At 42.8% G+C, this 23,599-nt stretch overlaps 1 protein-coding gene across 4 annotated transcripts in view; it reads left to right on the forward strand.

Annotated features, from left to right (window-relative positions):
* The window catches only part of RXRA (retinoid X receptor alpha), a 434,404-nt gene that overhangs the window by 387,048 nt on the left and 23,757 nt on the right, over positions 1–23,599 (forward strand). For all 4 annotated transcript variants that reach the window (XM_072632904.1, XM_072632906.1, XM_072632907.1 and 1 more), the window contains exons 5-6: positions 8,387–8,556; positions 19,807–19,936. In XM_072632904.1, the coding sequence (XP_072489005.1) occupies positions 8,387–8,556; positions 19,807–19,936 (300 nt within the window). The remainder of the gene's footprint in view (positions 1–8,386; positions 8,557–19,806; positions 19,937–23,599) is intronic.

Below are 23,599 nucleotides of genomic sequence, written 5' to 3' on the forward strand. Positions count from 1 at the left end.
ATAGATCCTTTCCTTCTAACATAGAGATGTGGAAACTGAGGCTTAGGGAAATTTTTGTGCTTCTGTATACTTAGAAACTGGTACAATATGCTTGTACATAGTAGACAGTTTAATATTTATCGAATTAATTATTTACGCTGAAGCAGATTGCCTAAGTGGGTCTTCCCTCTTTTCTGTAGCTGATTATTGAGACTTCTAAACCTACATTAATTTCATCCTACTCAAACAATTTGGGTTGAATAAATTGGCAAAGAGGCGTTGATTGACAAGAATGCAGGTGAAAGGGAAGGCGGAGTGGGAATCCCCTAAGTCCTCTGACAGCTGTAGAAAGTCAGTATAGTGCAGTGGTCACCGCTGAGCAGGTGACTTGATGACTGCATCCACTGAGAGAGCACCAGTTTTGATTTGCCTATTTTATTTTATTGGAGGATTGGAGTATTACGCATTTAGGTCCACATGGCCTCAGGGGAGGCAGACAAACCAAAATATTTCTATTTCCATACTTTCAGAACATCACATTCTGTAGCTTTTTTTCTCACTAAACGTTCACCAGATCCCCATGAGACAAGATAGATATTGTTATTAGCCCCCTTTTGTAGGCAAAGTAATTGGGATTCGAAGATATACCATGGTGTTATAGGAAGAAAATTGGATTGAGAGTCAAAAGATGTGGCAGAATTTAAACTCAGATCATCATGATTCCACATCTAGTACTGTTTCAACGGTATCCTCTCCCACACTTTTTTATCTGTAAAATCCTTGAGGTCAGGGACTGTTTTTTACATTTGTTTTTTATATCCCAGGCCCCTAGCACATTGCCTTAGACAAAGTAGTAGCTTAATACTTGTTTGTGAAATTATTATGATGGAGATGGAAAAGGAAGATTTCTTCAAGGATGAGACCCTGAATAAAAGTCTTTATTCTGAGCTGGTGGTAGCATCCATCCAGGCATTTTGTTGGTATGTTCATCTGTGGCACGGGATATACCCTTGATGAGGATCAGCCAAATCTAGGTCATCAGAAGCAGCCCTTAGCGGTGAGGCCCTGGGTACAGAAACATCCCTCCTCCTCTGTCCAAGGAGAAGAAATTTTCCAAGGAGGAAAGGTCACTAGTAGTCCTTCAAGCTCAGCCAGTTCCATAAGGGGCTCCAGGAGAGAGGAAGGGGATGAGTCATGGACAAGCTAGAAGATGCAAACAAACAAGGGAATAAACAGGAAGAAGAAATTAAAGGTGATATCTCAATGTTGATGATCTATTTTTATCTAAACAGTGACAAGCTGGGTGAGGAAACTGAATTTACAAGGGAGTGAGATGGAGGACAAAAAACTTTACTAAATAGGGAAGCAAATAATGGAGGAAAAATTGGGTCCAGAATCCAGTGAATGGACTTAGGGCTAAGCCTTTTGTTGTACCACTGGTACTGGAGCCCAGACTGCTGCAGAATGACCTTGTACTATCAGCCTTTAGCATATGGGAGAGACTGTTTCTGTGTGTATATTCAGTTCATTTAGGTTCATCTGCTGTATGCAGGGCATTATTCTAGATGCTGGAGGCAGAATATAAAATTTAGACAGCATGTCTTTCCTGCCCTCACAGAACTTACACTGTAGTAGGGAGACTAAGATACAAGCATACTACATTTGGTGCATTTGGGGGAGACAGAGAGAAGTGCTATGAGAAGTCCAACAGGACTTGGTTGCTGCTAATGAGGGAATCAAGGAAGGAAGGGTATTTGAGTTGGGCATTCCAGAATGGGTAGGAATTCAACAGGTAAAGAAGGGGAAGGGAGATCATTCCAGGGATAGGGATCACTATAAGCAAGGGGATGGGGACAGGAGAGCATGTCTGAGTTGTGGTGAATGTAGCCAATAGCAATCCACATGAGTTATTTTAGGGAAGGGCCCGTTGAAATTACATCCTCTGTGGTAGCAGAATCCACTCGAAGGGCCCCTGTGGGTCTGTCATCAAATGCCTCCTCGAATTCAGCAGGTCAGACTGCTGTGCTGAGGCAGGCCATGTGTGGAGACAGCACGTGGAGCTCAGTTCAGGTCAGCTTAATAAATGTTTATTAAGACACCTACTATGCTCAGGTTTATGATAAAGATATATACTATACTATACTATACAATAATGTTTATATATCATAATTATGTATTAGTAATAATATGTAATATTATAACCAATAATATATTTATATAATATAAAATGTATACTCATATATAAATTATATGATATATAAATATATAAAATTATAAATATTTCTTTATACGTATGTGTAAAGATGGATATAAAGATAAAAATGGCCTTCGTTGACAGAGGATCAGGGCTCTAGAGGCCATCTAGTCCAATCCCCTAATTTTACAGAAGAGGAAAGTGAGGCCCAGCGTAAGTTAGGTGGCACAGTGGATAGAGAAGTGGACCTGGAGTCAGGAAGACCTGAGTTCAGATCTTGCCACTGATATTTACTTGCTCTGTGATTCTGAGCTAATCCCTTCTGTCCATCCCTCGGTTTTCTCAACTGTAAAATGGGAATACTAGTAGCTACATTAATACCTACATCTCTGGGATGTTGTGAAGATCAAATGAAGTAATATTGGTAAACCACTTAGCCCAGTGTCTGGCACCCAGGAGGTCCTTAATCAATGTTTGTTTCTTTCCTTAAATGACATGCTAGAGGTTATACAGGTAGATGTTGGAGGTAGCATTTTGTAGTTATGTTCTCTGAGTTTAGGCCTAGGGCTCTGTGCCCTGCACAGAATACTGTAAGGGTACAAGGATTAACTAGAAAGGTGGAGGGATAAAGGGATCGCTTTCAGCTCTGGAGGGAGGAAGGGAGGCTTCATGGAGATGGTACCTGAACTGGAAGGAAGGGGAAGATTTCAGCATCTGTAGTTTCAGCAGCAGCAGATTCATTCAAGGCTTCTGTATGCAAAACTCACAGGAATGGCAGAGGGCAGAATGGCCTGGGAAACAACTGAAAACCGAGTTTGACTGGAATGTGATGGTATGCGGCATTTCTCACCATAATCCAGGCATGTAGGTTATCCTTATTCTCCCTCCAGACACTGGGGTTTTAGCAGTCCACAGCTGTGGACTAGTTCTTGTCCGTTTGGGAAAAGATTTAATACTGTCATCTGCCCCTGACGGTTTTCTTGAATTCAGTATTTCAGACCTGCCATTCTTTTTCAGACTGAGAGTGTGTGTGTATTGATGCCTGGAATGGGACTGAGGCTTTGTAGATTTATTATAAATATATATTAAGACTCTGCTATATGCTCAGCCCTGTGGTTGGCACTCCGGGGGAAACCGAATTGTCAAGGAACGTCTGCTATCATTGTAGAGATAAGCAGCACAGGCGTGAAGCTGGTGCATTTGACAGGACAAGCAAACAAGTTTTTAATCAAACTTCAGATTAAGCTGCACACATTGTACACTTCAGTGGAAATCCAGAGAAGGATAAGAATTAAGTCGAGTGGTACTGGTCAAGTAAAGCTTTTCAGAGCAGGGCCAAGGCTACAGGACTGGATGGAAATAGGGGTCATAACGTAGAGTCCCGGTCCTGCTACTGACTAGCTGTGCGACCTTCGAAAAGTCCCATCCCCACCCCGGGGCCCAGTCTCTTCTTGTTCTGTAAAATGAATTGGTCAAGCCTGAAGTAGCTCTGGGGTGCATGCATCCCTTCTATCTCCTAACCATCTATGAATCTCTGTGGTCCTCGTCCAGGCTTTGTACCTTCTATAAGCTTGCTTGGAAAGTCTCCATTCCCCTTGGCTTCTTCAGCTCCAGATGGTAACTGTGGAGAGCTGGAGAATCCCCTTCGAATCATGGGGCCAAGCCCACGGAGCTAGAGGAATATGCTGACTCCAGCGAGCGGGTGCTCCAAGCGTGGCACAGACTGCCAGTGACTCGACATCTAGCTGTTTGCAAACATAACCATATTTTATCTTTATATTGTGCCTGGGCTCCCAGAGGAGCCAGGGCCTTTTACCAGGGCTAGATTTACAATAATCACTTCATTCTGCCCCTCTAGGGTAGGATCTGGCAAATGATGGATTGCTGAACAGCCTCAATTCCTGCTTAGGAAACCGGAGGCTAGAGGTGTGGGGGAGAGGGAGGGCTCAGCACTGCAGCTAATTAGAAAACTTTTTTCCCCCTAATGTGAAAGCCTGGAAGGGAAGATTGGGATAAGAACTTTGGGTTTACTCTTGGCTACCCCCTTTTACTGAGCTTCTGATGAGTTTCCTGAGGTCAGGGAAGGGGCAGCGTTCATGCGTGCGTGCGTGTGTGCATGTGTGTGTGTGTGTTTTCTTTGTGTCTTACAAAGTGCTCCAGTATACACTACTTAAGGCTTCGGGTTTCTGCAATTTAATCAGTCCTAAGCACCCCCTGGTGCCTTTGCTTGCTGTCTGTCCAGTGTGGCAGGTTCAGATTCAGAGCCATTGACACACTGTGGCCTTGTGCACTTTAAACAGAGCAAAGTTAGACAAGGGCAAGGATTTCTCTTTTCCTCTTCTGTAATTCGGGCCAGCCATTGAACATAGGACCAACGTTGGCTCTTAGGACTCAGAGCTGGAAATATTTTAGAGCTCATGTATTCTCTTGTTCTTCCCACCGTGTTATAGTTATAGGAATTGACTAGTGACCTTCCTAAAGTTACAGAGCTAGGATTGGAATTCTGGTTCCTTATCTGGTCCTCTTGCCAGGAACTAATCGAGAAAAGATGGTAGAGGGGCTACCCAGCTAGAAATGAGATGATCTGTGGGGATTCACAAACTTGTATATTTAGAGTTAGAGGAGGAGATCTTAAAGGGCACTAAGCCTAATTCCCTCATTTTACAGATAAGGAAACTGAGGCCCATGGAGGTTAAGTGCATTGCCCAAAGTCACATAGGAGAGCCAGAATTGGACTTAAGGGCTCCTCAGACTCCAAATCCAGCTCCCTTTTGAATGAACTGTGTTTCCCTTATCTGACTGCTCACTTTCCCTGTATCATCAATCCTAGATCATTCTCAGTAATTGAGGGGAGACCAAGAATGAGTAATTCTGCAAACAGGAGATAAATCCCGACACCATTTTAGTTGGTGTTCTCTGACTTTAGAGTCAGTGCTGTCTCCACTCTCCAGGCCATGTGAGTTTGTTCTCAGTTCTTAATGACATTAAAAATAAAGCAACAGGCATTTATTAAGTAATGTGGCACGGATGGAGCACTGGAGCCAGGAAGACCTGGATTCAAATTCTACCTGTGTGACCTTGAGTAAGTCACTGAATCTCTTTCTGGGCTTCCTTTTTCTCATCCTGAGTTTGGACTCAATGTCTCTTAAGGTCTCTTCTTTTTCTTGATCTGTGATCCCTGTGACCAGTTGTCTGCCCTCCATGACATGCATCAGCATGTTTACAGTTTAGACTAGATTTTATAAACCTCTCCCATCCTGCCCCCCAAGGAATGGACAATCTCATAACAGGATAAGTCATACAGAGAAATAATTGTCAATATTACATGATCAGTGCGATGGAGAGAAAAGGTTCCATGTGAAGCTGGAGAGTGAAGGTTTTCACCAACCTCTAAGACCAAGGAAGGTTCCTTGGAGGAGACATTTCAGTCACTGACTTTAAAGGATCCCTTGGACAGGGAAAGTGAGAAGAGAGGAGCCAGTCTAAGCGTAATGTGAGCAAAGGCAAGGAGATGAGAGATGGGGAGTAGCTGATCTGCAAGAATAATATCACTGTAAAACCTTGCTAGGACCACCCAGGGCAGGGGTGGGGAACCTGTAGCCTGGAGGCCACATGTAGCCCTCTAGGTCCTCAAGTGCAGCCCCTTGACTGAATCTAAACTTCACAGAACAAATCCCCTTAATAAAAAGGATTTGTTCAGTAAAACTTGGACTCAGTCAAAAAGCTGCACCCAAGGACCTAGAAGGCCCCATGTGGCCTCAAGACTGCAGGTTCCCCACCCCTGACCCAGAGGATTTGTAAACTAAGAAGATGGAACAAAGACCACATAAATGCAGATGATCTGGAGAAAATAAAAGGAGTAGAGGAGGGGAAGAATAATTGGTGCAAAGTTGGATTGGCACAGAAAGCTATTGGGCATTTCACATCTTGTTTTCTGGGAATGAAGGGTGGGGAATCAACAGTGTCTGGAGTACATAGAAACCCAGCTCTGGAAAGAACTGATCAGGCTTCCAGCGCTTTGTGAAGTAGAGGTTACTTAAGAAAAGACAAGAGATGATGCTGGGGTTTTCTTAGGAGCCCTGAGTGGTGCCTGTGTACCAAAGGCAGCAGCTTTGGTTCCCCCTGGGACCCTAAGGCTCAGCTGGGAGAAGGGGGAGGAGGAGCCCTCCCTGCTTCAGACTGAAGGATGTGCAGAAGGGACCTTACCGCTAGGCTGGGCGAGGGCACTGAGTATTCCTGCTCTTGTCCTACTGGCTTGGGCTTGTGTGCATGCTTACAGCCCAGCCTACACTTTGTGAAACCTAACCCAAATTCTTATCTCCCCCTTCTCAAATATTCCTGAAGCATTTTTGTCTGAATCCCTCCTGTGTCACTGTCATTCTCTACCTTGAATAATTCCAATTTTATACGCTTGTATAATTTGTACAAAAAGTTTGGACATTTTTACATGATACTTTTTACATGTATTGTGTCCTCTTTGGGAGGATACAAGTTCCTTGAGAGTAGCTGCTGTGTTATTTTTCACGTTTTTATCCCTAGCACATAGTGTAGTATCTTGTACAATATATTCACTTAATAAATGTTTGTCAAATTGAAATTTCTTCTCTCTGAGGAGCCATCCATCCCCATCCTCAGGCTTACCAGTAGAAGACAAGATGTAAGGCACCAGACTATATGAATGGCCCATTTGATCACTTTTCCAAATTAATTTCTTCTTTCCCCTTCCAATCTGCCTCATTTGTCCATGAATCCATTTATTGTTCTGCCTGATATTGGCTGCTAGCTGTAAGCAGCTGAGGTCCCAGATAATCAGAGAAGACGTAGGTGGAAAAGGTGATTTACAGTGTGATGGAGTCCAGGACCCAGGAGGGAGGAGGCTCAACAGGTTAGGTGTGGTGGGGGGATGGGTAGCAAAATGCCCCAGGCTCAGTGTTTTCTCCAGCATGGTTAAGACAACACCAAAGGTGGGTGCAGGCCCTTGGAGTGGGGGCAGTGACTCAAAGCAACCGAAAGGAATTCCCTTCTGTAGGGCAGGCGCTCCAAGCTACAAGTGGAGTACTGTGGGCACCATTAAGGCGCCACCGCAGAGCCCCACCCAGCTGGTTCATTTCCATTAAAGCCAACCTGTGTGGGTGGTTCATCTTATCTGGCAAGATCCTTATGTATTCTGTCCTCTTAGCTCAATGCCCTGTCCTTGTCTTTCTTGGAAGCCTCTTCTCAAAGTGGTTTACCTGGGCATTTATGTTCATAGATTCACAGATTTAGAATTGGAAGGGATCTTCCTTCGGTCTCCTCACTTTATAGTTAAGGAAAGTGATGCCTGGGAAAGTTAAATGATTTACCCAACGTCATACATACTTCACAGAGCCTGGATATGAACACAGGTCCTCTCTGACTCCAGATCCAATTCTCCTTCCCCTTCCTTCTCTGACTGACCATTTTCCTTGTACCTTCCATTCTGAATTGTCTACGCTAATTAAAGGGAGCCCAAGAGTGAGTAATCCAAAACAATAAATGATTCCAGAAACCATTGAGTTGGCATTGGATGCAGTGTGCTGTCATGGATGGAATGCTGGGCCGAGAGTCAATAGACTTGTGCTTGGGTCCCAACTCTGCTTCTCACTTGCTGTCTGGCCTTGGGTGAATCACGTTAGCTTTCTTAGCGTTGTATTCTTCCTCTGAAAAATGATAAAGTTAAACCGAATGGTCTCTAATAAGACTTCCTGATTTAATATTATGGGATATTGAAGCGATATTCTTCTCCCATGTTGTGTAGGTATTAACTTGTGAGTTGTTCTGGTCTAATATTAAAATGAGTGTATGTTCTCATTGTGTGATTTCATCTGAGAGTGTGGGGATATGTGTTCAGGGATTAAAATAATGACAGCCAGGGTTTTAAAATTAAAAAAAATAAATGTGGATAATCCATGGGTCAGATAATTGAGAGTTGACGACACCTGTACAGCTTTTTTCTAGAAGGCTCTCCTTTTCCCATTCCTTCTGTGGAAAACTTCACTGAGAAAATGGCTGATGGGGCCTTCCCTTTTGTAGCTACAACCTAAGGGTCCATTGTGTAGCCCTTGGGCTATGGCACACTTGTTGGCTGAGAGTCTGGTGTGAAGGACTTGAGGGACGCATCTCTTCCCCATATTCTTGAACCTTCCATGGGTGACATGGAACACCTAGCTCATATCCACCCCTCCTCTTTTCCAGCTGTGCAAGAGGAGAGGCAGAGGGGCAAAGACCGAAATGAGAACGAGGTGGAGTCAACCAGCAGTGCTAATGAGGACATGCCAGTGGAAAAGATCTTGGAAGCCGAACTTGCTGTGGAGCCAAAGACAGAGACATACATTGAGGCAAACATGGGACTGAATCCCAATTCAGTGAGTAAATGAAAAAAATTTGTAATAGTTAAGAGTAGAGAACTCCTCCAATACCCCTTCTCTCACCCCTAATCCTTTTCCAGACTCAGTGCATTGATGAATATTTGGACATTTTACAACAAAATCTGAATAGATCATAGTGAAGGCAAAAGAGTCCTCACCTCAGCTTGAAGGGCTCTTACCCATTAGAAGTCTATCCTCTCAAATGATGTAATTTATCAAATGAGGTAATGTATGTTAGATACTTGTAAACAACCATAAATCGCTACCTAAGTTGTTTTTGTTACTATCGTTATTATTGCAAGTATTATTATTAATCACGGGCATGCTTATTAGCGGAATGACCATGGGTAAACCCCTCACCTGTTCCACATCTGTAAAGTGTAGATCATGGTATTTATGCTACTTTCATGGCCTGCCATATGCACTCCCCTCTCCCCCCTTCTTCCTCTCTGGTGACTGAGGAAAGGTTTTCTGTCATCTTTAAAGCACAGTATAAGTATGAGTTGTTATTATGGTCAATTCTTTGTTTACTACTCAGGTGCCTTGGAGTTTGTGTGCTCAGTGACAATACCCAGAACCCAAATCTTTTTTCTCCCTCTAGAGACTATATTGATCTGGGCATTGCAAAGGACAATTTAAAGAGACCTTTCTAGCAGCTGATACCAAGCTAGAAAGAAAGCACAGCTCAAGGAGACCTGGATTTGAATATCAGTTCATTATCCCTTTTAAGAAATTCATGGAGGCACCTTTAATAGAATAGAAATAACACTGATGCTTGGTTAAAATCCCCACCTATCACACCCCACCCCCTTTCCCTTGAGACATTTCTTGTGTGATAGTGACCGCGTCACTTAATCATCATGGGCCTCAGTTTTCTTATTTGTAAAATGAGGGAGTTAGATTAGATAGTCTCTGAATTCTTTTCTAACTCTTGATCTGTGAACCTTCTCAATCTCCTCATCTTTAGAAAGTTATTTTTTCCCTACCTGTCTCAAAGAAATGATATGCAGATCCATTAAGAAAAGAGACAAGAATATGTTTCATAAACTAGCAAGCAGAGGGGAGTGTGTGTGTGTGTGTGTGTGTGTGTGTGTGTGTGTGTGTATTCAAGTCCGTGCTTTTCGGATCCCTCTTCATTCTGGTACCTTCCCTCTGTTAATTTTCTTCTTTTCATCGTGCCTGTATCTTGTTTATACAAAGTTGTTTGCATATTGTCTTCTCTATTAGAACCTGAGCCCCTTGAGAGCAGGGATTATTTTTTGTAGTTGCTGTTGCTGCTGGTTTTTTTTGTTTGTTTTGTCTTTCTTTGTGTCCTAACACTTAGCATGGTACCTGGCACATAGTAGGTGCTTAATAGATACTTGTTGACTATCTACACAAACAGTGTATATGTGTACATGTGTACACATATATAGATATGTACACATATACATTTAAAAGTATATATATGCACATGTATGTATATATATTCATTAGGTCAGGTATTATTATGACATGAATGACTCTATAAAGGGTTTATAGACAGTGATAATGCCCAGATTTTGATTACGTCTAGCATGCAGGGATGTGTAGACCCACCTAGTAGAGCTTTCCAGTTGGACAACAGCAGACTTGTCTTAGCACAGAAGAAAATTCCTACTGTCTCCCAATGATGATGGTTGGATTAGATTATACCTTTTTTTTTTTTTTTATCTCTGAACTGTCCTATCTCTTCTCTTCTTATCCCACTGGAGTGAACAGGAGCAGCTTTTCTTCCCATTTAGTATCTAGACTAACTGAGCCATCGGGAAATTGAGTCATTTGTCCCCAGTCACACTGTAACACTGTAGGACTCATGTATTTTGATCCAGGCTCAGACCCAGGTCTTATGTATACATAATACTGCTAACCTTCATGTAAGAAAATAGCACCACTAGTAATAATAACCACAGCTGACAATCAGTTCAACACTTTATATTCATTTACTCAGGAGTACAGTATATCTGAGTTATGTCTCAAGTGGTAGGACTAGGTTTCCATGTAAACACACTGGTCTCATTTTTGACCATCATTTCTAAGACGATGAGCCAACAATAAAAGTTTAATCTGTAGCTGGGGATAGGGGGACAGTCTTTCATAAGGAATAAGGAGGCAATTTATGTTTGCTTTAAGGTTTAGCCTGAATTCTTTCTATAGTTGGGTTAGGTTTCAGTCTGTAATGGGATTAGGGCTCATTCCTTTTATGGCTGAGGTCAGGGGTCAGGCTCTGTCTGGGGTCACTTTGCTATCAAGATTAGAGTTCAGGCTTTGTCTGAGGTCGGAGCTCAGACTGTGGCCAGGATTTAGGCTCTGTTAGATGCCCATAGACTATAGGTGCCCAGTAGAACTGTATTATTAGGAATTCTTAACCTGAGGATGCATGAATTTGTTTGAATATTTTGCTAACCATATTTCAGTATCATTGGTTTCCTTTATAATTCTATGTACCTTATGCATTTAGAAACATTATTCTGAAAAGGGTCTATAGGTTTCAACAGATTGCCAGAGGCAGTCCGTGCCACAAAAAAGAGTAAAACAAATAATCCTATGAAGATTAAACTGATTGCCTCAGCCTCTTTCATAGGGTGCTCTAATCAGTGTGTAAGCCTATCACATGCACGTGGCCTTGCTTCAAGAGCTCTGTGTGGAGGTGGTCTCTGGGCTATGAAGGGGAGAGGTGAGCTGGTGGCTCCCCTCGACTTTGCAGCCATTCACTGGGCTTTGCTCTAAATCCAAAATCCAACCGTCCAGCATTTCTAGGACTGGACTTTGGAATCCAGCCTAACTAGTCCTGTGCAAGCATTCCTGCAGTCATTGCTGCACCTTCTGGAGGGCTGTTCTCTAGTGTTTCCGTGAGCTCACCATAATATGGGAGAGAGCTAGAGAGACGCAGTGATGATGAGGGCTCCTTGATCCGGCCCTTCCCATTTAGCCAACGTTTATAAGTTTCTTCTGTATGCTGGGCACCATGCTGGGTTCTGGATAGTCGGGTTTGGTGGCCTCTTGGCTTGAGGGGAAATTGCTAGGAACTTTGTGCTGAGTTGAAAACAAGCCTCAGAAAGGGTGCAGGAACAAATGACTTTATCTTACACATCATCTCCTCCTTTCTCTGAGCAAATTGAATGCTGCTTCCTGCATAATTCAACACAAGCTGCTGGGAAGGGGAATGTGTGCTGCATTTCAGTCTAGGAAGGGGCTCCGAGAATGATAGAAGGAATGTGTGGGGAGACAACTGGACCAGACTGACTGTGGCTAGAGTAGTTAAGTTTGGGGATGGGAGTAGTTGAAGGTACACTTGAAAGAAGTAATTTCTTCTGTTCAGCTTCAAAGAACAGGACTCAAGTCAGCAAATGGAAGTTACGGAGGGGTCAGATTTCGGGTCAGTGTAAGGAAGAACTTTCTGACAATTAGAATTGTCCAATAGTGACATGGGCCACCATGGGAGGGTCAGAGCAGAAGGTGTGGGATTAACTTTCTGCTCAGTCTTCTTTTTGTCCTACATTGGAAAAGACAATGGAATTGGAGTCAGAGGAGATGTAGGTTAAAATCCTGTCTCTTCTACTCACTCCCTGTTTGATTTGGGGCAAATCACATAAACTTTCTGGGTCTCAGTTTCTCCCTCTGTAAAATGGTCTGGTTAGATTAAATGACCTTGAACAGTGGTATCTTACTCAAATAGGAAATGGGCCACTAAACCATATATGAGGATCCCTGCCTGGTGCATATTTGACTTAGTTATAAAAGTGTAGTACATATGTTCTATTGCATTCTTATTTATTTTTGTTCAGTATTTCCCAATTATGTTTTAATTTGGCTCATGGGCAATGTGTTTGATACTTCTGGCCTTGGAGATTTTTTCCCCCAGGTTTAAATACTATGATCCTCTGTTTTTTCTTTCTGATTCCAGTTCCAATACTGTAGGCACTACAACATGTCCTTGCCTTGAGGCTCCCAAGCTTTATTGCTCTCACCCTGCTTTATCCAATTCTCTTCTATGGAAGAAGTCCAAGTCATTTCTACAATGTTTCTAGGTGAATGCCAACAAACACTATTACCTTCTCTCTAAGCATTTGAAGCTTGGTCTTTCATTGGACAATTCAGGGTTTTACCCCCAGGGTTAAGATGTCACTGGCAACAGTCACCAAGGGAAGAAAATTTTGCGAGCAAGAGTCCCAGAGAGTCTCTCTAGTGCCCCAAAGTCACAACTGTGGCTAAGTCAAGCATCAGTGAAGTTAAGACTGGCAGATTGATTGCCTACTGCCTGGAGAGGTCTTTGCCAGATGCCATGTGACACAGTGAAGCTGGAGTAATCACTGTCCCAGACCTCAAGGAGCATCCAATATGATTAAAGAGATAGGACACAATGGAAGGATGAAGGTACAGGAGGGAACAAGCCCCATGCGTAGCTTAGGGCCAGGTTCTGTAAAGATCCCATAACTTTATAAGAATCAGAGTATCTCAGAGTTGGAAAGGATTTCCAAGGCCACTGAGTCCATCCTCAGCTGCGTAGAAAGCCCCACTATGACTTTTCCAGTAAGTGGTTGGCCCAGCCTCCATGTGAAAACTCCAGCAAAAGAAAATCCTCTGTTAGGAAGTATTTTGATATCTCTGAATTCTTTCAAGGTTCACAGTCCGCATTAACAGCCTAGCACCTCTTGGGATTCTGTTTCAGCTTATTCTGTCTCTATTTCATATGTGGTCTTCTCTTACTATGTTAATAACACTAAATAATAACAATAATAACAGACATGGTGATAAAATCATAGGGATTTTTGGTGAAAGGGAGCTTAGAGATATGTTATCTTGAACTCATCACTCCTTCTCTTTGGGATTATTTTCCTTAATGGTAAAAGATTAGACTTGACTTCCTCAGACTTGGCACTGTCCATCTTCCCACCCCTACCATCTTTGCTACTTGTAGGTAGGAACCCAGAGTCACCACTCTATTCCACCCTTCTGACCCACTACCCCTTTTCCCATTGGTGGTAGACTACGGTCTCTCTTGTAGACACAGGATAATATATCTGCAGTTGTCTCTGCCCCCACCCCCAGTTGCCAGATGGACATGGTTGCTCACACTGCTTGGACAGCAGAAAATCATTAACTCCAGTCTTCTGGTAAGATTGAGAACCAGCTGCCCAGCTTATGCCCTCCAGAATCTCAGGCACTGTCTCCCTAAGAATTATGATTGTACCTCAAGAATCCTTAGACCTTTTCATCCACCCTATATGTAGCTGAACTGTCCTTGATGATTTTTCTGCCCAAATTAGAATGTGAGCTCCTTGAGAGAATTGTCTCAGTTTTTTCTTTGTATCTCCACTTAACAGTGCTAGGTATATAGTAAACACTTTAGAAATTTTTAAAAACTCATTCATTTTTTTCCCCATTCTAGCCTGCCCCTCACTCCCCCATTTTAGAGAATGAAGAAATTTAAGACTCAGGGAAGGGAAGTCATTTGCCTAAGGTTACAAAGAGGATTAGTAGAAGAGTTGAGTTGTTCCTAGCCCCATACTTTACCCACTCCACCACACACCTCCTTGTACATCCCCCACAGGAGCGGACACACAGTAGGTTGATAGTAGGTGCATGCTGAGTTAGCAGAATCCTGTCATGCTCTCAACTCCCTGAAAAAAGAAACCAGTAATTGAGCTGCTCCTGGCTTCATCACTCTTAATTAGCCTTTGAAGAGAGAGTTTCAAGTCGCTGCTGTCCCTTGGAAGACATTTCCAAATTCCCCATTTCTAGGAAGATCAGGTAGCCAACAACTCTTCAGTCAGGCATGCTCCAGAGTGGTGCCTGGAAGCCCTTACCCAAGGGGATGGTCTCTTGGGGGCTGAGAGGGTTGGAGAAAACGTCCTCAGCTGTAGAGCCACCAGCCTGCTTCAGGGAGAATGCCTAACAGCCGCTTCTTGTGAGACAGTGATTAAAATTCCATCAGCAAATGCCGTGATTATCTCCCTGCCATCCCCTAAATAGTTCAGAAGTTTAATTAATGCATGCACTCAGAAGTATGTCCAGTAGGATGTGTTTCATACTTTTCTTTCCATCTTCCTTCCTTGTTAGGCAGCACTGAGGGAATGGATGGAGTCCACCCTTCTCCTCAAGGGGAGAGCCCTTGGGCAATAGGATTTAGAGTTAAAAGGGACATCAGAGATCATGTAGCCCAACCCTTCCCTTTGATAGAGGAACCTGAGGCCTAGAGAGTTCTGGTGGCTGGTCTCTGGTCACACAGGTAGAAGCAAGTAGCAGAATTGGATTTTGAACCTAGGTCTTCAAACCTCTAAATCTGATGCTGTTTACGCTATACTATGTTTCCATCCCTCAGTTCTTCCCACCTTCTTACACCTGAGAGCCAGAGGTCTGATTTCATGCTTGTTGTCACCCCAACCTCCAAGTGGCTTGTCTCCTTATGCATTAAATATCTTCTTAGGGAAGGCCCTTCATAAAGTCCCTTAGCATTTTTCCAGGGTTTTAAAAACACCAAATCCTCATAATTTGTCATCATTCCAAACTAGATCCCTCTGACTTCAATGTAAAGGCTTAAAATCAAAGAACTATACAATGTCAGAGCTGGAATGGTCCTTATAGAACAATCTGGTTCAGTCTTCTCTTTTTCACAGATGAGGAGACTAGATTCAGAGAGCAAGGAAATACACATTAATTAATTGTCAGGCACTGTGCTAAGCACTTTAAAAATCTTACCCCATTGATCCTCACAACAACCTGAGAGGTGGTTTTATTAGCCTTATTTTACAGTTGGAGAAACTGAGGCAAATAAATTCAATGGCTTGCTCAGGATCACACAGCTAGTAAGTATCTGAATCTGAATTTGACCTCAGGTGCTCTTGACTCTAGGCCCAGGGCTCTCTCTATCCACTGTGCTTCTCTAGGCTGGACCTTCCATTACCAGAGCCATTGGCATCGTTTGACCCGAAGTATTTGAACAACCTGAGTGAGGGATGATTGACATGAGAAGTTACTTTCTTTTAGAAAAGAATGTTTTGAGGAATAGGGATACTACAGCCTTTCCACCTTTAACAGATGACTGTTTTAGAATTTTTAGAATTTAGAATTTAGAAGTTTTAGAATTATTAATGGATTAATTAGCAGGTCTTTATCAAGTGTCTCCAATACTAGCATTGTGAGGAATGCAGAAAAAAAAAGCAGAGATTTGATCAAATGACTATGTAACATAAATGGATTGAATGCTAGGACACATAGGACTTTCTGGCCTTAATTGTAAAGTCCCTTCCAGCTGTCACATTCTGCTTATGGTCTCTAGCATTCTGTCCAACCCTTAATTACTCTTTATCCATTTTAGAGAAGAGCCAGCTAAGGCCCGCATGAGAACTAGTGGTTTGTACAGGGTTGTACAGTTAACTAAGTGGTTCAGCCAGAAATAGAACCCAAGTCTCCTAACTGCAGGCCCCATGTTCTTTCTAGGAGATCATGTTGTCTAGTTTGGAAATCAAGATGAGATAGAGAACAGTGTAGAATCAAATTCATCATTACACTCATGTACTCTGTATACTTTGCTTGGCACCAGGTATACCAGATAAATATGGCACAGACTCTGCTTTCTAGGGGCTTACCATTTAATTAATTCAGTGCTCATTTACAAGACTCAGGCTCTAAGCACCATAGGAATTCATAGGAGAAGGAGGATGGCTAGAGAAGCCGGAGACTGCCCCATTATAGTAGAGTTGGGACTTGAGCTTTAAGGCCTCTGCCTACACCAGAACTGAGCTGTTGGAAGAACCACGTCTAGCAAACCTTGGACTAGATGCCTTCTAAGGCTTCTTCCTATTTGACCACTGCATGATCCTGTGATTTTAGCCTAACCCAGCAAGCTGTGCTTCTGGATGAAATCCTTCCATCTACCCGTATCTACTCCTCCCTGCCCCCTTCCCCAGTCCCCAAGGTTTTTGAACCACTGCAGCGGATCTCGTCATCCAATTTGTAATTGCCGTCCCACTTGAGCAGTTAGCAGTTTCTTTAAACAGGGATTTGGTCTGTTTAGACTGCACGTCCTACTAAAGAGCAGATGGTTTTCGTTATTAGGTAGTATTTCAAAGGGAAGTATTTTTTCTCCTGCTGCAATGCTTCAGTTGTTGTGTTTTATGGAATGATGAAATTCCAGCACCCGGCTCATGTGGAAATCAATCCCTTGCAGGACGAATCGATCAGAAGAAAGGGACTGGGGGTGGGGGAAAGAAGGGGACTTTCCCTTTCGACCTTTTGTTGGGGAACTAGGATAATTATATTAATAATGCCTTTTAGAGAGGTGTATTGGATGTGGTGTAGTGGAAAAGGACATGGTCTCAGAGTGTGAAAGATCTGAGTTTCAAATCCTCCTCCTGACGCAGACTGGTAATGTGACTCTAGACAGCTCACTCTTGATGCTCACAAGCAATTCCCTGCCTAGATTCTAATTGGCAGAGCAGGTGCTGGACTACATCGGTAGAGAGTTCCTCACTGGGAATTCCCTAAACCAATAAAATCACAGGACTAGTCCAGAAAAATAAAGCATGCTTACATGCTTACATCACTTTTAGTTTCCAGAGGATTTTCACATCTATTATCTCATTTGATCCCTACAACTGCACTATGAAATAAGTAGGATTATAATTTTTTTCAAATGAGGATGATGATGCTGAGTCTATTCAGGTGAATCCAATTCAAGAGATGCTTATTGGGTACTACTATATACAAGGCATTGGGCCAATCTCTTGCATGGTGACTTGCCTGCTGTCATACAGCTAGTAAGTGGAGTGGGCAGGGTGTCAATCAAAAGCCAGTGACTCTGGCCTCAACTGGATGAAGTTCCCAGGCTCTGGATTTCCTTTTCCAATTGTCTACTAGATGCCAGGGTATTGGTGCTAAGGCTCATCGCTGAAATCTGAGAAGGTGTTGGAGTAGGGTGGGTGACCCATACCTAGTCTAAGCTCCTTTGGTTTAGAAAGTCTTATCTCATCTCAATCTCCTATTATTTGCTTGATACCTTCAAAGCTCTGATAGCCCCAGGTAACATGCTACACATACTTTATTCCAGATACTTCATAAAAGGACCCTAGGGATGATTTAGATCAGGAGCTCCTAAACTTTTTAGGTCCTGATATCCTTTAGCTTTCAATAAACCTTCCTGTACCCCCTCTTCAGTATGAAAGGAAATTAATTCTAGAGTTTATCATGCATAGACACATAAGAAGTAGGACTGGAAATAGATATTGGACCTGCATAGGGAATTCTTAGGTGAGAAAACACTCTCTACCAGCACATGTCAGCATTTTCAATGTAATTTATCTTCTTAGAGTTGCTTAAGAAATAAAATAAAGGTGGACTCATCTCAGTAAAATAATCTACTTTGGGCTACTCATCAAAGGGTAGCCATATCAGTTTTTGGTTGTTAGAACAATTAAGTAATCCACATGTGGATGAACCTACACTAAAGCTTATATTCTTCGGTTGGGGGGATCAGTAGTTGATAGACTGTCAAGTGAAAGAAAGACTAGACTTACTCTTCACAACTTCAGAGGCCAGAACTAGGACCAATAGGTAATAATAAGTAGGTGAGAATTGCCTTCTTTTTTTAAAACTTTGTCATATATTTAAAAGGAATAGCTAGTTGTACATAGTAGATATGCAGTTTCATGTACGATCATCTTTTTTATTATGTTGTGTTATGGAAGTGCTTGTTTTATTCCATATATCAAAAAAAGTAAAAAAGTGAAATGCGGATTTTAGCAAAAACAAAAAAAAAATAAGTAGGTGGGAGAAGCAGATCTCTGCTCTAAAAATGAGAGCTGTGAGAAAATAGAATGGACTGTGTCAGGATGGGATGAGTGCCCCCTCACTGGAACATCCAGGAAGAGGCTGAATGGTTGCCTCTCAGGAACTTGTAGATGGAATCCCTGTGCTTGATGAGTAGCTAGACTGGATGACCTCTGAGGCCGTGTCCAGCTCCAGAGTTTTGTGATTTTAGCATCTCCTCATTAGTCTTAACATTTAGCCCACTAGACAGCACTGTTAACAGCAGCATCTCATACATTGGGTTAGGCTAGGGTTCTGCTGCCAGTTCCAAAGGGTCAGTCTTCAGACCTCCATTTCTGTTGTTACACAACAACCTGCCCTGAGCCTGCTTCTGGTGTCTCCTCCAACACTCTTCTCCCCGTCCCCTGGCCCCAATGCACAGATCTCCCGGAAGTGAATAATATAATCTCTTCCTTCATCTACTTTATAATCTAATGAGGGAAATTAGGCAAACTTGAAGAACTTAAAAATATGTTTCATGGTGAATCAAGAAAAATGAAAATTCAGAAAATAAAAATATAATTGCCAGGGAGGTGCTGGGTCAGAAGAAATGATTGTAGTTGGTTGTGACCAGTTTGTAAGTGGGAGAAATGGTTGTGTGGCCTGAAGACTCAGTAGTAATCAGCAGTGTGATGTGGCATTTGAAAAAGCTAATGTAATTGGTTCTAGGATGCATTTCCAGAGGTGTGGTATGTAGGACAAGGGGCCAGTCCCACTGCCCTTTACTGTGGTCCAGCCACATCCGGAGCATCTGAGGGCACCATATTGTAGGAAAGACTTTGACCCAGAGGAGTTCACATAGAAGAGGGCATCAGGGATGATAAGGATACAGATGACCACCCCCTACAAAATTTGGTTGAAAGAGCTGGGGATGCTTAAGGATACTTAAAAGGGTTTGTGATAGCCGTTCCCAAACCCTGGAAGCACTGTCATGTGGAAGGGGGAGTAGATTTGTCTTGCTTGGACCTAGTAGCAATAGGTGAAAATTGTAGAAAGGAATATTTAAGCTTGATGAAACAATGAGAGTTGTCTGAAAATAGAATGAGTTGCCTCAAGAAGTTACAGGTTCCAGAATCTCTTGTTTAAGGTCTTCAAACAAAGTCTGGACTAAAACTTGTTGTAGAAAGGACTCCTGTTCAGGTATGAGTTGGACTAGAAATGACCTTTGACATTCCTTATGGTTCTGAGGTTCCATTAATCTAGGAAGGATTTTCTTCAGGAGGTATATTTTTAGAAGGGTTCTTCACTGCTTAAAGCAAAGTCCATGCAGCCTAGAACTGAGTTCTAATTGTCTCAGCCCCTCTGGACAGTAGTTTAAGCCTCCTCCTGAGTGAGAGTGGTCCTAGTAGGATCAGTCCTACCCCATCTTCTCATATCTATGCCTTTCCTGCCTCTCATGGTGCCTCTCTCTCTTTGCAGCCCAACGACCCTGTTACGAACATATGCCAAGCAGCAGACAAACAGCTCTTCACGTTGGTGGAATGGGCCAAGAGAATCCCCCACTTCTCAGAGCTACCCCTGGATGACCAGGTCATTCTATTGCGAGCGGGTAAGTGAAGCTTCCGACCTAAGGCAAGACCTGGCTTTGGGATTCAGGGGGAAAAGCTGCTGCTGCCATTGAGAACCCTTTGCTTGGAAAGACAAAGGCAGAACATGCATAGGATTGAAGTCTCTGAAGCCATTAAGCTTGGATTTACTCACCAAATCCCAGAATGCCAGATGGATTATACACAGCTTTTGCCCTTTGTAGCTCAAAAGAGGAAGTTTTAGGACAATTAGAACCCAAGCTACTGGAGAATAAAATGTCTGGAATTGTGCATCATGGTAATTCCTATGTGTGTCATTTCTCCTTTACAACTGTAGTTTCTAAGGTTCTTGAGGTCAAGGATCATTTCCTATTTATCTCTACATTTCCTCCCTCCTTCCCCCTCCCCAGCACAAGCCGAGGAGATATTTTTGAATGAAGGCAGTATTAGCTAAAATCCATCAGATTCAGGAACGGTTAAGGTGGATTCATGAATGACAGATACAAAATGGAAGGGTAGGTTAGGGCTGCAGTTTGGGAAGGTCTTTCATTTTTTGAGATTGACATCGTGATGCAGCATGACGTAGTTTTCTCCAAACCATTGGTCAGGGCTCCCCGTCAGAAAGGGACCATAGGTTATAAGAATGATCTCAGGAGGTACCTGATGGTTTCATGTCCTTAACCTGCCAAACTTACTAGACAGGAGAGCCTGTGGTAACCCCCCTGTTCCATTCCCCTAGAACCTTGGTTTCAAGGTTCTCTTGCAATCTAAGATATTCACCCTAGAACGTATATTCATCACTCATTCTCTCAGTTTCTTGCCACTCAGTTCCTGCACACTTCTCGGCCTTAATGCTCTTGAATTTGGGCTTTAGTTTAGGAAAATCCCACCGAAAGGTTGATGTGCCCTTGGGGAGGGGGAGAAGAATCAAGCCAAGATGACATTCATGCAGGTTTGAGGGTTTTATTTCAAGGACCTGGCTGGGACTGAGGTAGTAATGGTAGAGGAAGTATGGTGTAGTGGAAAGAACCTTGGATTTGGAACTTGGAGAGCTGAGTCCTGGCCTCGGCTTTGCTGCCAGACACCCACTCTGTGGTCCTGGGGAGATTGCTTCCCTTTTCTTGTCTTCAGTGAACTCTTCTGTAAAATGGGGTGGATTTGAGGTCTATGCAGTTCTGACATGGTGGGACTCATGTCCAACCAGCCCTATCCCCATGAGCTGGAAAGAGCACATGCCATTTTCATTCCTTGCCACCACTAGGAAAATGGTGAGGAAATGCCACCCATAATACCGAATGAAACTTGAACCTCCATTATTTTCTGACAGAGCCAGTGTAGAACATCATGTTTGGTGGCAAAAAACCAAGTTGTGGGTCACTGGGGAAAAGTCGCAGGGTTTATTTCCTGGAGGAACCCAGGACCCCCAAAAGTCAGCTAGACAACTTAGTCCATATTGTGTGCTGGATCTGGTTACGCAAAGGCTGGGACATTGAAACCCAAATTCCATTTGAAACACAGGATGCAAGAGATATAATTATTTGCTGAGTGGAATTTTGAGAGATGATTTGACCTATCTGATTGGCTAGTTGACAGGGCAGAATGCTCTGGACATTCACTGTGAATTGCCATTTCTCCTTAAACACTCACATACACATACACACACTCCATTTGGGGGATGGGGCAGGTAGAAACGAATCATTTAGAGTAACTGCTTGGGGTAAGGACATTTCCTTGAGCACCTTAATCTATCTTGTTTGCTTTTGCTCCCTGCCCACCCCCATCCCCCCCCAAAATTATCAGCTCCTTCTGTTAACCACTCAGTTTCAAGGAAGAAACTTCTCAGTAGGTATTGTCCAAATAATGCCCGGAAAATTCTACCATGTTATCTCTGATCCCACAGAGGTTTTCTGTTTTTTCCTTCCACTCCAACTTAGCTTCCTTTCCCACGAATACTGGGGACATTTTCTGTAGTTTCACTGGCCCCTTACATGAGACTGCCTCTCTGCTCCTTCTCTCTCTCTCTCTCTCTCTTCCTCCCTCCCTCCCTCCCTCCCTCCCTCTCTCTCTCTCTCTCTCTCTCTCTCTCTCTCTCTCTCTCTCTCTCTCAACCCATATACTGCCTGTACCATGAAAAATGGGAGATAATGTGGGCAGTGTGCAGTAGTGGAAAAAACAGAAGACTCTTTTGCTGAGCATTGGGTCTCCTTTGCTGAATGACTGTGCACATGACTTACCTCCTCCAAGGCTCCATGTGGACATACATGTATACACACATGTGTGCATGCTTATATGCACCCACCTACCCACATACAGTTTCTTCATCTGTGATCGAGGATATTAAATTAGAAAATCTCTAAGATCCCACTCACCTTTTAGGTTCTTCTTGTTTCCAAGTCTTATCTATATCCTCATAGTAAGAGGCAAGGTAAAATAATGGAGAGAACTCCAGACTGGGAGTTGTCAGGGGCCCTGGCTTCATAGCCCAGCTCTGCTAGCTTAGCACCTTTATGATCTTGCCCAGGTCATGCCTCTTAAGTCTGAAATGTAAAACGAGGGTGGGTAGTAAGACGAAACGATTTCTGAATTCCTCCCAAATTTTCAATCTGTGGACTTAAAAATTCTCCTTACCTTAAAGCCTGATCCTATCTGAAAGATGGAGTATGGAGAAACTTATCCTTTTGGTAAGAGCATCATTGATCCAAACAACACAAATGTACTTTGCCAGTGGTTGTGTTGGCTTTTAGTGTGCAAGCACTGTTTTGAGGGAGCTGAGCGCCTGTGAGTCAAGTTCAGCTTTTAATTTGACCTTTAATTAAGTTAAAGGCTTAACTTCTTGGGGACCCCTTGTATAGGGGCTGGATGATTGTATAAATTTCTTTTTGTTGAAGATCTTTATATATATATGAGATAGAAAATATTATGTAGTTGTACTATAGACAATGTTAGAATTAGAAAGGACCTCAAAATATAGTTCATAGAACATGGTGCTTTGGCATTGTTGTTGATCGGTCACACCTGATTCTTCATGACCCTATGAACCATACTGTCCATGGAGTTTTCTTGGCAAAGATACTGGAGTGATTTGCCATTTCCTTCCTCAGTAGGTTAAGGCAAAGAGAGGTTAAGTGATTTGCTGAACTAGTGTGTGTCTGAGGCTGGATTTGAACTCAGGTCTTCCTGACTTCAGGCCCACTCTCTCTATTCATTGAGCCACCTAGCTGCCTCTAGTTGGGTTGGGTTCATTTTTCGTAGTTGGCATATTGTTAGCACTTAATAAAGGGTTATTTATTCATTCATCATAGAATGTTGGCTCTGGAAAGGATCTTTTCAAAATACATTGTTATATACCATCAGATCTGAAAGGGATTTCAACCTTAATACAATAAAATATTAAAATAGGAAGGGATGATTATCTAGTCTAATTCCTTCGGTTTACAGATAAAGATGACTCTACCAAGAATGTCCCAAGAATCATCAGTAACTGTGTACACTTCAGCTAATTTGTGGTAAACAAGTCTGGCCTCTAGGAGCTAATATATCATTCCCAGAGGTAGCTGGTCATGATGGTGTCTCACTCATGTTTAATTCCAGGACTCATATTGGTCTACATAGATCTAAAGTTCCAACCCTAGTTAGCTCTTCTATGTGCGGTAACTGGAATTCTCCGCACCACTCAAAAGAGGGGG

This window comes from Notamacropus eugenii, chromosome 1, assembly GCF_028372415.1.
Source record: "Notamacropus eugenii isolate mMacEug1 chromosome 1, mMacEug1.pri_v2, whole genome shotgun sequence".
NCBI classification, from domain to species: domain Eukaryota; kingdom Metazoa; phylum Chordata; class Mammalia; order Diprotodontia; family Macropodidae; genus Notamacropus; species Notamacropus eugenii.